A 14,648-nucleotide genomic window follows, 5' to 3' on the forward strand; every position below is an offset into this window, starting at 1 on the left:
CTTCTGAGCAAGCGTGAACTCAATCCACACAATTGTGGTTTAGAATTCAGGATTTCTTTTTTTTATGATGGGCATTTGTTGAGAAAAACCTTCCACCTTTTTTGTAGACCTTGAAACTGCAGAAAAAGGACCTTTTCGAACCCGACCTTGGGATCAAACCATTTGAAGAAAAAGCCGCCAAGAGGATCATGATCATTTGTAAAGCTCTCAACTTAAATCTTCAGGGATGTGTTACGGAGAATGAGAATGACCCAATAACGAATGTAAGTTTCCCCTGTTACATCCAATGCCGATCAGCCAATATCACACCACCCTGGCCAAAATCTTTTCTATTCCTGATAATCCCAGGCACTGAGTTCACACCAGCTAGTGCACCAGGGAGTATGAATGACAGCATTTTCCACATCACAAAAATGCACGAGTTCTGAAGTGGGCATACTACCATAAAATGTTCCTTTTACCTTGAAGAAGTGTCAAAGGGACTGTATTCTAGTGTCCTTTCCATTCAATCTCACAGTGGTTCAGAGTTTCCTAAGGCATTGTTTATATCTACTTGGTGGTGGCTGAGATGGCTTTTAAATCTAATTTTTTTTAATTTTTATATTTATATGTTTGTTTGAACGTATATTAGAGAATAGTGTGGACAAACAAATCAACTCTGAGATTTCACAGCTATCACTGCCTAAGACAAGGCTACATAGTGAATCAAGTAAAATAATATTGGATAAATATTAAATAATAGTATAGGAAAATGGGAGAAAAAAAAGGTGCTTCACTGATATTTGGGAACCGCCACGGCATTCATTAAATCAACATAAGATTCCTTTTCCTGCTAAGTGGGCTATCTTGAAAGTTCTCTCCTATGGTGGGGGGGGAGGGAGGGGAGGATGGGTGATGGGCATTGAGGAGGACACCTTTTGGGATGAGCACTGGGTGTTGCATGGAAACCAATTTGACAATAAATTTCATATTTAAAAAAAGAAAGAAAGAAAATTCTCTCTTAGTAGTCTGGGGACAGTTCTATACCAATTGTATAAAAATTGTTTTAATATTTATTTATTTATTTATTTATTCATTTATTCATTTATTCATTTATTTATTTATTTATTTTGAGAGACAGAGAGAGAGAGAGCATGAGTGGGGAAGAAGCAGAAAGAGGGGGGGAGAGAGAATCCCAAGCAGGTTACCTGCTGTCAACACAGAGCCCAGCGTAGGGCTCAAAATCATGATCCATGAGATCATGAATGTGAGCCAAAATCAAGAGTGGGATGCTTAACCAACTGAGCAAACCAGGCACCCCTAGACCAACTGTAAAGTTATTTGTGGGAAGGGGGCATTCCGCGAGCATAAACATTAAATTCTGAACTATAAGGAAAGAAAAATTATACATAATCCTGCCGCCAATCCAAGTCAGTGTTGTTGTACTGGTATGTCCCCTTTCATTGTTTTTAGTGCAGTCCATTTTAATTTTTGATAAATCATCCCTCAATTATCATCTCCCACCTCAAAGAAGAAAACTTATTTCTAGATCCATATTATAAGCCATGTTTGCTTTTTAGAAGACAAAACAGCGTTAAGCTTTCTCTCTAGACCGAGCACCACACAATTCCATGCACATCTCCATGCTGAAGTTCAATGAGACTCATTAGCTGTGACAGTGTGTGGCTTGAAGAAAGGATGGACCCTTTTCGTACCTGCTGCCCTTGGATCTTCAGGCATGGCACTGGTTCTTTGAGCCCATTTTCCCTGGCGTAACAGAGGGATAATGGTACATGCTACGAACCTCAGATTGAATGAGGAGAATCAAGTGATAATGTGCCTCTCTTGGGTCAGTATGCCTCACCTTCCCATCAGTGAGTTCTGCCACGCTGGGCAGGTAAGCTGGGCAGGAAGCTTACCTTCCCTCTCCTCTTCTATAAATGGGATAATAATAACAGTAGCTGTTTCAAAGGACTGTTGTGAAGAAGTCATGAAGTAATATATAGAAAGTACTTGGATGATGCTTGATGCACAGTAAGCAATCATTACATATTAACTGTTATTTTAATAGGTGGGAAATTGCTTGGAAATTTGCGAATGCTATATATGCAAGGTATTGGCGTTTTCAGTATTGCACATGAGAATCTTGTTGACAAGGTAAAATTGAGCTGACTCACCAGCAAGAATCTTCCCCCCCAATGAAACTTTCTCACATTTTAGAACTATAATTGGGCAGTAGGTATGTGAGTAAAAATGATAGTACTGGAAGTCACGTTTATTCCTTTTTCAGCAAGTACTTACTCTGTGCACCTACTGGGAGCCAGACTTTTTCTAGGTACTCAGGAAACAGCAGGGAACAAGATAACAAGCCCCCTGCCCTCTTGAAGGCTGACTGTTTTTGAAAAGAACAAACAATAAATTTTTTTTAAAAAGACAAATAAATTAACACGAGAGTTGTACATTGTTTACAGTTGTTTGAAATAAATCAGTATGACAGATGTGATGCAGAGGAACTGGGAGATGGGTCACGTTAGGTAGAGTGGTCATACGAGGCCTCTCTCAGGAGGTGACATTTGAATACAGACCTAACAGGTGAGAAGGATAAGTCAGGTCATGGGAGAATATTCTAGGGCAGGAGAACGAGCAAGTGTGAATGCCCTGAGACAACTAAGTCTTGGCAAGTTCTAGGAACAGGAAGTAGGTGCCGAAGGGAAGAGCAGACCAAGATAATATGGGAAGGACAGTCCAAGGGAAGGTAATGTAAGGTACAGGCTGTAGTGAAGTGTTTGCATTTATCCTGAGTGGAGGCTGTTGAAGGATTCAAAACACTTTCAAATGGTGTGGTTCAATTTCTGTTTTTGTTTTTGGTTTTTAAGATCCCATCAGAAAAAAGTAATGAATTGGAGGAAATAAGAGTTGACCAAGGATGGTAGATAGGAGTCTGCCACCTAGTTCATTGCGTGGCATAGACTAGGACTGGCAAGGAAGGAGGAGAGAAATGGATGGATATGACTGATGCTGGGTAAATTGGACAGACAGGCTTCTCTGATCCATTGGACAAGGGGAAAGAGTATCTCAAGGATGAGTCCCTCGCCTTTGCTTTGAATACTTCTATGCATGGTGGTGCCATTAAAAGGGCAAGACTAGATGAAGAGCAGATTGGGGGGATATTGGCCCCAAATTCCATTATGGGCATGTTAAGCTTGACAGGCTCACTAGATATCCAAACAGAGATGTCCTTTGGGTAGATTCAAATACAAGTTTGGAACTCAAGGGAGTGGCCACGAACTGGGTATAAACTTGGAAGTCTGGTCCATACAGTGACCCAGAGGGTCACATTTAGGAATTTCTGTGTGAATAGAAAAGGGGCCAGGAACCAAACCTTTAAAAGATGAATAGAGGGATTCCTGGGTGGTTCAGTCGGCTGAGTGACCAGCTCTTGATTTGGGCTCAGGTCATGATCCCAGGGTCATAGGATCAAGCCCCAGGATTCTCTCTCTCTCTCTCTCTCTCTGCCCCTCTCCCCCACTCATGCACTTTCTCTCTCTCTCTCTCTCTCTCTCAAATAAATAAATAAATAAATAAATAAATAAATAAATAAAAGATGAATAGAGAAATGACCAAAGGAGACTAAGAAGGAATGGCCATTGAAGTAGAGCTAAACCAAAAAAGATTGGGCTATGAAGCCAAGAGGGAACAGGTCAGCTGTGTGGCATGGTGCTGAGGCGCTGAGTAACAGGAAGCCAGAGAGGAGCCCAGTAGATATGCCAACATGGAGGATACCTGGGACTGTGGAACGAGAAATTTCCATGGAGTGAAATGGTCAGGAGGAACAATCAATGTACTTTCATTGAGGATTAAAATTTAAAAAACAAAAGAAAACAAATCAAAAGCCCTAGAAGCTGCTTCTTGAAACCACTTGGAAATATCAGGAAAATGTAACCCAAATCATAATGGCATTTAGCCATCTTATGAAATAAAAATAAATGTGGTTTTTTTGACCATGCGTATCCTCAAGTGTGATTAAAATATCCAATTTGGAAACTGAAACTTGAAGATAATGGGCTTTTCTTTCCAGTGCCCGGCATATGACTCCTTCCACATGGATTCCTTTCTTTGTACTAAAACTCATATTCAGAAGCTTAATGTTTGTATTTGGGCCAGTCTTGCCAAGCACGAGAACACGCCCAAGTTCAGAACCCAGCATCAGTATGCCCTTTTATATCTGTAAAGCCTGAGAGACAAGTTTATTTGGAGTGCTTTGGATGTCCGTATTGTACTTAATTTACTTTAAAATTGATACAAGTGTTAAAAAAAATAGAAAATGACTTTGTAAAAAGCAATTTTATCGTGCTTATAAACAATAAAATAAAAACTAAGAAAACAGCCTCACCTAAACTTGGCAGCAATTTTTTATGTAACGGCATTGTTTTTAAAAATCTTTGTATATTATTGAGTGACACTCTTTTGTTCATGTAGCTATTTTTAAACTCATTGTTTTTAACTCACAGAGCATTTTTTTTTAAGTGAATCGAAATATTTCTTCAAGTTGCCAAAGATCCAACTCCTGTATTTAGTGAATGAGCTTCTAAAAAGCTTCTTTTGAAAACTTTTCCATAGTGAGGAAACAATATTTGACAGCATGTAATTTTTTAGTCAGTCCGTTGGGAACCAAATTCAAGTTGACGGTATTCTAGTATAAAATATATCTTTGAAAATAGCAATTGATTCCTAAAATGTGAACAAAGAAGCCTGCTTCACAGCAGAGCTACTTTAAAATTATAATGTTCTTGATTTTTATTTAAGAAAATACAGAATTCTAAACATAAGAAGCCTGTGACTTAATTTGGTAGGCTTCCAAGTGCTTGATTAAACGAATCTTTATTGAAAAGCCAATGATTCAAAAAGTAAGATTTGACATTTAAGTTGAAAAAGTGGATTGGAAGAAATAAATGAATCACCACGTGAGCTTTAATTTCTGATGGATTATCAAAGTAGGTAATTTATTTCCATTCACCAAGCAGAAGTGAAAATCAAAATGCACCAATTCATGGCAAATAATAGGATTTTTTTTCCTTTGACCTTCAATGTGTTTTGAGTTCCTGCCTGAGTTACTTTCATGTAATTTTTGCATTTTCTACTCTTGCAGACCACCACTACCACAAACCAAAAGTTTTTCTAAATTAAATTCAGTTGGTAAAATGGGAAACTTTTACTTTTCGTCTTTTTTTTTAATATTTTATTGAATTTCATTTTATATGTGTAGCTCTGTTTCTAACAGTAAGGCAGCTGGCAAATATGGCTAGTATTAAGGAATAAAATAATAACCCCATTATAAGCTAGCCATATTACTGTGTTTCAAAGTACATGAGATAACCTATTAAACATTCAATATCATGTGGTTTTGTGTATATCCTGCTTGCCCACAGAACACTGATATATGAGGGGCATCAATTCAAAATTCGGTGACATAAACAAAAGTAAAAATGTTTTGGGGAGCATATTCCATTCTGAGAAATCTGTAGTTAATGACATGTAATTATATCTATTTGCATGGCCATAATTATTTCTATGTGTATACATGTAACTATGTACATATACATGTATTTATTTATTTCAGTCCCTGTTTTATTTAATAACTGTTGCATTTAACAGTTTTCTGTTGAAAATTTCATCTTTCTGGAATCGTTCTTCTTCAGATTCTACGATACTCTGGCAGCATTTAACATATATATATATTTTTTTTTTTTTTAATCTCTCTCCACCCCCCAGTCGCCTTACAGCCTGTTTTCCCTACTCCACCTCTATCTTTTGCATGCTGATATTGTTCAGGATAACATTCTGATTCTCTTCTCTTTATCTCATGGCTTAAACAAGAACCACATACAAAACTCTCCCGGGTCCACATCCCCAGCCCAGTTTCTTTGGCCAGGCTCAAAACTCATATATCCAACTGTGATTGGAATGTCCTATAGACAACTCTATGTACCATCCAGAACTCATCTTTGTATCTTTATCTTATATATTAGTGAATGATATTGCCGTCCACTTAGTTTCTTACATCTCCAAACCTGGGAATTTTCTTTTATGCATACCCCTGTGAACACCTCTCTCTGACCAACGAGAACACCCAATGGATTTCTAAGTTCTTTGGGTGTACCTCCTTAATGTTCCTCAAATGCGTCTCCCACGAATGCATTCTTTCATGCCTTTATGTTCTTTCCTGTGTTTATGTCTTTGCACATGTCACTTAATCTACCTAGAAGCCCCTTCTAACCACCGCTTTACCTACTTTTTGCTTTTTTAAAACTCAACCAAGAAACTTTCCCTTTCTTTCCCATCTTTCATTACCTTCCCATTTTCTCTTTATTTCACATTTTCCCTTTCCTTCTTAGCATGGTGGTGAGAGGTACAGAGGCAGCTACTCAGAGGCTTGGAATTGGGTAACCAGCCAAGAAGTCCTCATAATGGGAGGCAGAAAGCTATGTGGAGGCACAGAAATGGAATGTGCTTGGCTTTGTCAGGATCTGGGGTACTGTGCAGGGTGGTACAAAGGAGACAATTCGAGAAGGTGGCTGTGGTTGGCAGACTGGTTACTCTGAACAGTAAGTAAATTGATTGAACAAATAAGTAAATAGACCAATGATAACAAGAGCCAATTTTTCACTATTGGAGGAAATAGTTACATGAAATATGAATAGGGAAAAGGCTTGAAATAACCCTTCTTGATTTGAATTTGAAATAGAAGTATCAACATGAACTCAAGAGTTTTTCATAATATTTCATAAAATATTCATGTACGGATAGAGTTAAAGAAATCCTTGTAGATGTGAATGTTATGTGTATGGATATGTGTATGTGTATGTGTGTGTGCATATGTGTATGCGTCCCAGTAACAATGAGCATAATGAGCACCGAGATCCTGGTTTCTAAATGTCACCCTCACAGAAAGGTACTAGAGCTGTATGGAGAAATGACTGGGGCATTGAAAGTATCCGATGAGCCTAGAACATCTTGTTGAGTGAAGAAGTGCCCCCAAAATTATGGAATCTACCAAAAAGTCACGGGAGCTACCTCTAGCCAAATCTGAAACAATTTGAGCATCAATGTAAATAATGATAGTAAGAGATTGAAATCTATTGAATAAAATAGTAGTAATCCATGAGTCTATACTTGGAGGTATGAAGAGAAAGAAAGAAAGAAAGAAAGAAAGAAAGAAAGAAAGAAAGAAAGAAAGAAAGAAAAAGAAAAAAAGAAAGAAGGAAGGAAGAGAGGGAGGGAGGGAGGGAGGAAGGAAGAGAGAGAGAAAGTTTCATCATTACAGAATACCAACTAGTAAATATAGAAAGAATGATGGAACTAGAAAATCACCATTGGTAGCCATCTTAGTGGTAGTTGATTCCAGTGGGAGTTACCAATGGAGAATTAGGTGAGTTAGGTTTGATGAGTATCAGGACATTGGGATAATCTCAGAATGTATCTCCAAACCTGCTAATCACTTACCGCTTAATATATATTGTATATTTTAAAGAACAATATTATACCATATATAAATAGTAATTTCTCTTATCTACTGTTTTATTAAATAATGTACTAAAGAGGCAATTGCATGTATGACGATTTTATATCATAACCATCACTTCTTTCTTTTTCCTGCAGATTGAGCCTTTTTTTGTGAGTGTGGCACTTTATGACCTCAGAGACTGCAGGAAGATTTCTGCGGATTTTCATGTGGATCTAAATCACACTGCTGTCAGACAGATGCTCTCAGGGGCTTCCGTGGCTTTGGAAAATGGAAACATTGACACTGTTTCCCCAAGACAATCAGAAGAACCTCACGTCAAGGGATTTCCAGAGGAATGGCTAAGATTTCCAAAGCAGGTTGCACTTTTGTTTACTTGTGATAACCCTGAAACTGCTCGTTTCATCATTCTTACCGAAAGAATACAGTTGGTTTCCCAACTAAAAATTCCCTAAAAGCTGTCCCTTTAAAAAAAAAAAAAAAAAAAAAGAAAGAAATTTTGTGAATGTCTTCAGTATGCATCTCTAGATGCTTATTAGTTGTTTTCTTCGTACATAGGCTATATTTTCTGTAAGCAATCCACATTCTGACATTGTTTTGGTGGCCAAAATCGAAAAAGTACTGATGGGGAACATTGCAAGTGGTGCTGAACCTTATATTAAAAATCCGGACTCCAACAAGGTAATGCATAATCTTTTCCATAAATAATTCAGGCTGCTTTCAGGATATAAAATCACACTGCCTTAATGAATTATCAAGCTTGGTAAATGTGAGTCTCAAAATAGTCGCTGGTTACTGAAACGAATGTCCATCGGGCAAATTTTAAAGTATAGATTCTTGGTTTGCGTGTTTCGACCAAGCAGCTTCTGACTTCTGATCATCTCTTAGTAGAAATCAACTTAAATGTGTATAAAATTTTCACTCCAAGGATCAAAATGTTAGCAATAATGAAAAGTGAGGATTAATCTGACTAAAAGCAAGTGAATACAGATTACTGATGATGAACTAAGTGAAAAAGTAAGACAGATAACTGTAGGTCAAATTATTCTAACACTGAAGTGACAACAGAGTAAAGGATGTGCTGGGAGTTCTTCAAATGATAGGACAACAGAAAATTTTTTCTTTTTTCTCCAACCACATTTTCTTTAATAATCGAATGTTACTAGTTGGTAGGAAATAAATATTAAAAGTCTGTATTTTTCATGCAAGGGAAATGTATTGGGGAAAGACCGCATAAGAATGGAATTTGAGCATGTGTAACAATTTAGGGCAGTGTTTAACATATTCATGAGATTCGGGGTTTGGCAAACTACAATGTGCAGGCCAGATCCACCTGCCACCTGTTTCTGTCAATAAAGTTTTATTTACACAGTCACACTCCATCATTTACGGATTGCCTAATGGCCGCTTTCCTGCTACAGAGACAGAGAAGCCACGACAAAGACCACGTGGTCCACAAAGCCCAATATACTTACAGTGATCCTCTGCAGAATACATTTGCCAACCTCTGCCATAACGAATAAGGGTATAAGATGGTCTGTGGGTGTAAATTTGAAAACGCTTTCCATTCGATGTTGTAAGATCTTTCCAGTCTGATAAAAGGGAAGAAAAAGTCGCTGTTCCGAGACAAGCGTATTTTCTATATTTGAAACTTCCAGAGTGAAAAGAAAGAAAAACATAATACAGTAGTTTGAACACAGAGGAGATCATTTGGTTCTTTACAAGACAGAATCGGCAGCCCAGTAAGGCAGACAGACAGACCTTCCGAGTTTCAGTACAAGATAATGTGGACAAGTATCTATTAGTGTTTTCCTTGGACTGTTTGGGAAGAGGTGTTCTAAACAATATTTTTATTTACTTTTCCCTTAGTATGCACAAAAGATACTGAAATCCAACAGGCAGTTCTGCAGCAAGTTGGGGAAGTACCACATGCCGTTTGCTTGGGCAGTAAGGTAGGTTGACATCTGTAACCAACAGAACAGTCATACGTTTATAAGTCTGCGTTGGAAACCCGTTTGAACACCTCTCTGTTGCCTGTTATGTGTGATATACCAAAACCTGGAAAAATATTAATGGTGTCATCTTCATAAATATTCGGGGCTCTCTGGAAACATGTGCTTTACAAGACAATTCAGCAAGACAGAGTATAATAGATTGGGGCTATGATATGTGCACAGTGTGTGCACGACCAGATATGCTATGGCTTCTTGGTGGGATCAAAGTCATAACCTGTTTATTATGCATATTTGGTTTATTAAACGCTTGGCATTATATCAGGCCTGAGAGTTCAGTGTGCATAACATTCAAATGGCAGCATTGTGATTTATTATGCAGCTGCGTATTTTCATCTATGTGTAGGGCATAGGCCTATGTATGGATGTCCAGAGGAAACCATCAGCTTGATCATTTAAGCTGTCTTTGATTTTGGCACTAATTAGCATAGCCAGATTTGTCAGTACTGGCTCAGTTTCTGATGGAAACGCTGAGTTATGTCAACACTAAGGACGGAATCATCCTCCCGGACATAGAACCTCTGCATAAAGAACAAGAATTGCTTTTCAGATCTGGTTAAAGATCAATTACAGTTGTCCTCCTCAATTTCTTTGCATCCTTATGTGTGTAAGAATTTCTTAAAAGAGGAAAAGCCTGGCATAGACACGAGGACAAAAAGGTCAGCAATGTATAAACCAAATTAACTTTAAAAGGTTGGGGCGCCTGGGTGGCTCAGTCGGTTAAGCAGTCGACTCTTGGTGTCGGCTCGGGTCATAATCTCACGGTCTTGGGATTGAGCCCCATGTTGGGCTCTGTACTGAGTACTGAGTGCAAAGCCTGCTTGGGATTCTCTCTCTCCCTCTCTATGCCTCTCCCCTTCTCATTCACGCTCTCTCTCTCTCTCTCTCTCAAAAATAAATAATAAACATTTTAAACATTTTTAAAAATAAAAATAAATAAATAAAAATAGGTTAATTAGCGTGCCATGAAGTAAGACAGCCTAGTAAGTATTCCTTTGAACATTGGTAACATTGTCCCAATGGTGGTAACTTCAGAAGGAAGACAGCGTCTGTTAATTTTTGCCATTTTTAGGTCTCCCAGTACCCAGGTATGAGCATAACCAGAGTGAATCCACCAATATTTGTTATCATTGTGAGCTTGTTACTTGAAGTGGGGGCCAGGTAGGTGCAGGGGAGGGAAAGGTGGAAATATGAGCGACAGGAAACCAGGACAGACTTGCACAGTCTCTCCAACGCAGCCCTGTAGTGAGGGAGAAAGAGACCAGACCCAGGAGTTGGACAAACACGGTCCAATTCAGGCCACCACTTACGGACGGTAACTTTACTCCAGTTTCCTCCCAGTTCTCAGGGTCCCAACCACACGATGAAACTGACAAGACCTGCCTCGTGGGCAATGAAGGCAATCTCAGCTACGAAAGCACTTGGCATAAAGTGGATCACACGTATCACTCTGTCTCTCTGTGCCTCTCGCCCTGCAGGGACAGCTAATGCCAGTACATGATGCCTGGAACAGACATGATCCGAATATACTGAACCTTTATGTTGAATTTCGTTGTTTTTATTTCTCCCAAGCTTCCAGAGAAAGGATAACTAGTCATAATTTTCTGGTTAAACTCTTTCATGTTGATAAGTATTCTCAATTCCCACAAGAAAACCTGTTGGGGCATAATAAGATAGATATCTTTTGGCAAAAGAGAAATATTCCAGTATAGCAAACTTACAACGGCAAACACATTTTCTGTTAAGTGGCTGAGCACTGTTGTGAGGTTTTAGAAGCAGTCATTTGAGAGCCAGAGCTGGTTTTGAAATCTATACTGTACTTAATAGCCAAGTGAACTTAGGCAAGTACTCATAGGCTATCTTTACGCTAGCTTTTTTTTTTAATGTACAAAAGAGGAATGATAATACATAATCTACTGTTGCAGAGATTAACAAGCACAGATATGTACCCAGTAAAATGTAACCATTGTCTGAAGTCACTATTCTTACATGATTATTAAGTCACCTGGGGAGATCATATTTTCTGCAACAAGTCCCCCTTTCTGGTAAATTTGGCACAGCAAAGAATATTGTGGGGTAGAGAAGGAAAAGCATTACCCTTTATTGATCAGTTAGGAGAAGAAGTAACAATTGTACAGTGAAGTTGTTTAGTAAGACATGCTGGAAGAAAGACGGATGAGGTTTCTAGGAAGGCTGACAATATTCCTGACTATCGAAGTAATTACGTCTAGGACAAGAAAGTCAACAAAACCACAAGCTCATGCTCCATTGATGCCTGATGAGTGGTTTGGCTGTAGGTTAGGAAACAGGAGGCACCACCAATTTGTGCACATAAATACATGGTTTACATTCACGTAAACATCTCTGACATCTCAGAAAAAAAAAAATGGTTAGCAGCATAGTTTGAAAGATTTCATGTTAAACCCCTTGGAATAACTAATCACAAAAATAAGTACCAGATCCAGCCAAAGAAGATTTTAGTCCCCCTCACAATGTGGAAATTGCTTCAAATAAAATGGCAACTGCATCAGAGGAGGGCTCATGGTTACTCAAGCCATTAGCTGACATATTTCAATATTCTATTGATTCTGCTGGATGTTTGGCCTCCTTTTTTCCTACTATATTTTCTAGATTGCAGTTTGCCTAACAGTGTAGCTTTGAGTGTACCCTAAAACACTTTGGCCCTTAAGATCAACTGCCACTAAAAAGGGTAGAATTGACAATTTAGCTTATGACCGTAGAGAGAGAGAGCACAAATAGGGGAGGAGTAGAGAGAGAGAGAGAGAGAGAGACAGAGGATGTGAAGCTAGCTCCAGGCTCCTAGCTGTCAATGCAGAGCCTGACACAGGGCTCAAACCCACGAGCCAAAGTCAGACGCCCAACCTACTGAGCCACCCAGGTGCCCCAATTCTGATTTCTTTTAACCCACCTTACCCGATATTCTAAATGGATTGGCGCACAACCCTGGAATTTCTTTAAAATTGAACAAAACTCAATTAAAAACTTCATTTTTCCATCTATGTGTTTACAAAAGGCACACAGTCTAACAACATCCCCAACAAACGGTTGTCCAACCTCTGAATCCTCCCAATGACCAAAACTCAAGTGCATCCCACAATGGTTCCTTCCTTCTTTCTATAGGTCTAGTGATTAAATAACTCATTTAAAAAAATATATTTTTCAACCGCATGACAATTACTTTTGTGTTTTGTCTTACATTAGCTACAGAAATATGCCCCATTCTTTCTGTGTCACAGCTCTTCATGCTGCTCGTGATTGAGGCTCTCAGGGACACTTGGGCTTCTTTTCCTGCAGCTAAACTCCACATTTTCTTCAGTCATCCCCCAAACGTCGTGGTTTTGAGACCCTCACCATATACGGATCATTGCCCAACTGTGGCAGCTGGAACTGGGCACAGCATCCTGCCATCCCGAAACCATCTGTGTGCATGAGTCAGTTCTCTGTTCTCTTGCCAGTTAGCATATTTATTAAGCAAGGACAGCGTGTAGGGGGCTGTGAGCAGCTCTTCTCCCTGGCCCTGCGTTCTTCACCCTCTTTACAACGTGTCCAGTGTATGTGAGCTGTTTGCAGGACAGAGCTGCGGATAAAAGCAGGAACGAGTTTTACAGCTCACATCTAGTGATACATTTGTAATGACTGGTTAATTACAAACAACAACAACAACAACACTACTCAAGGTCAGTTTGACCTCCTCCTGTGTTGAAAATACATCATATTGGTTTCAACATGCCACACACCCGAACAGAAGCCCTGTGTGATATTTAAATAAAATCTTTGAATTAAATATTTTCTCATTCTGCATCCCCAGAATGAAAAATTTCCCCTCACTTACCACTTAACAGAGAAAAATGAGCAGAAAGGTGGGAGGAGTCTAAAAAATATGATTCTGGCCCATTTTCGGTATTATTTGACACTACAGCTCTATGATCAGATATCTATCTAAATGGCCATGTCAATCTGTGTATTTTGGTTATTTGGTATTTGGAAATCTTTGGTTAATTTCAAGAGTAATAAAATAGTCTAGTCAAGGTCCTTAAGCTAGAAGAAATAAAACTTCAGCAGCTCTCTAAGATTACTGGAAAATCAATTATACACGGTTCTAACTTTTTTTGATAGGCACAGAGTATAATTAATTTTGAAGGAGAAAAGCTAACATTAAGCATGTTATGTATACTAGCTTGTATTGCCTGGCATTACTATACTATTTGGACAAAAACAACTTACGTGTTTTAACTAACTCTGTCTAGTTCCAGTGAAATAGACAATCAATGGCTCATGTTCATGGTGCTTTCTTTATGTAATACAAGATTCTGACTCAAGTGTTCCTTAGTTTACCTTTGTCTGTGTCTTAAAATTTAGGACGTGGGCATGTTTATCTCCAGGAGAATGTTTCAAGAGTCTGGCCCCCTTGACCCACATGTACGACCTTACCCCTTTTTCACTACTCATAAATTCTGATGGCACCATCCAGATCAAAGTAGCCCTAGCTTGCCCAGAAAGTAATGAAAAAAGGACTAACCTGTTCCTCTCCACTCTCACAATCCTCCAAAGTTTTGATATGTTACTAAATCATAAATGGATGTATTTGGAATATGGGTGGGCTGCTGTCTGTCTAGAGACTGAGTTGAAAATAAGGAATTAAAGACAACAAATACAGTGTTTAAATGAAACTTTTGTCTAAGGAGTTTTTTTGTTTTTTTATTTCATAAGTTCCTGGAGTTTCTTCCATTACAGATGGGAAATTGAATCATTTGTCACCTTAAAAACACAACCCGGTAAACAATATTCACATACCAATCTGAATAAATATCCTTTTCTTTCAGATCAGTATTTAAGGACAACCAGGGAAATGTGGACAGAGACTCAAGATTTTCACCATTGTATAGACAAGAAAGTAGCAAGATTTCAACCGAGGACCTGCTAAAACTAGTGTCAGATTACAGAAGGTAGGGTGTTGGGATACTCTTGAAATTAACATGAATCAGCTACATTGCTACTATTGATTTATTAACTCTGCATAAACAATACCTGGTTAACCTGATTTCTCAAATGGCCAAACTCCCCCAGAAAGTAGAAGCTTCACAGATGACTTCACATATGCCTCAATGACCTAA

At 38.6% G+C, this 14,648-nt stretch overlaps 1 protein-coding gene across 11 annotated transcripts in view; it reads left to right on the forward strand.

The window, feature by feature from the left end:
- DOCK10 (dedicator of cytokinesis 10) overlaps positions 1-14,648 on the forward strand; it is a 266,571-nt gene that overhangs the window by 166,391 nt on the left and 85,532 nt on the right. For all 11 annotated transcript variants that reach the window (XM_078450838.2, XM_078450840.2, XM_078450839.2 and 8 more), the window contains exons 11-15: positions 108-263; positions 7,639-7,860; positions 8,060-8,182; positions 9,371-9,453; positions 14,358-14,480. In XM_078450838.2, coding sequence (XP_078306964.1) covers positions 108-263; positions 7,639-7,860; positions 8,060-8,182; positions 9,371-9,453; positions 14,358-14,480 — 707 coding nt within the window. The remainder of the gene's footprint in view (positions 1-107; positions 264-7,638; positions 7,861-8,059; positions 8,183-9,370; positions 9,454-14,357; positions 14,481-14,648) is intronic.

This window comes from Panthera onca, chromosome C1 (genome assembly GCF_046562875.1).
Source record: "Panthera onca isolate mPanOnc1 chromosome C1, mPanOnc1 haplotype 2, whole genome shotgun sequence".
Lineage (NCBI taxonomy): Eukaryota > Metazoa > Chordata > Mammalia > Carnivora > Felidae > Panthera > Panthera onca.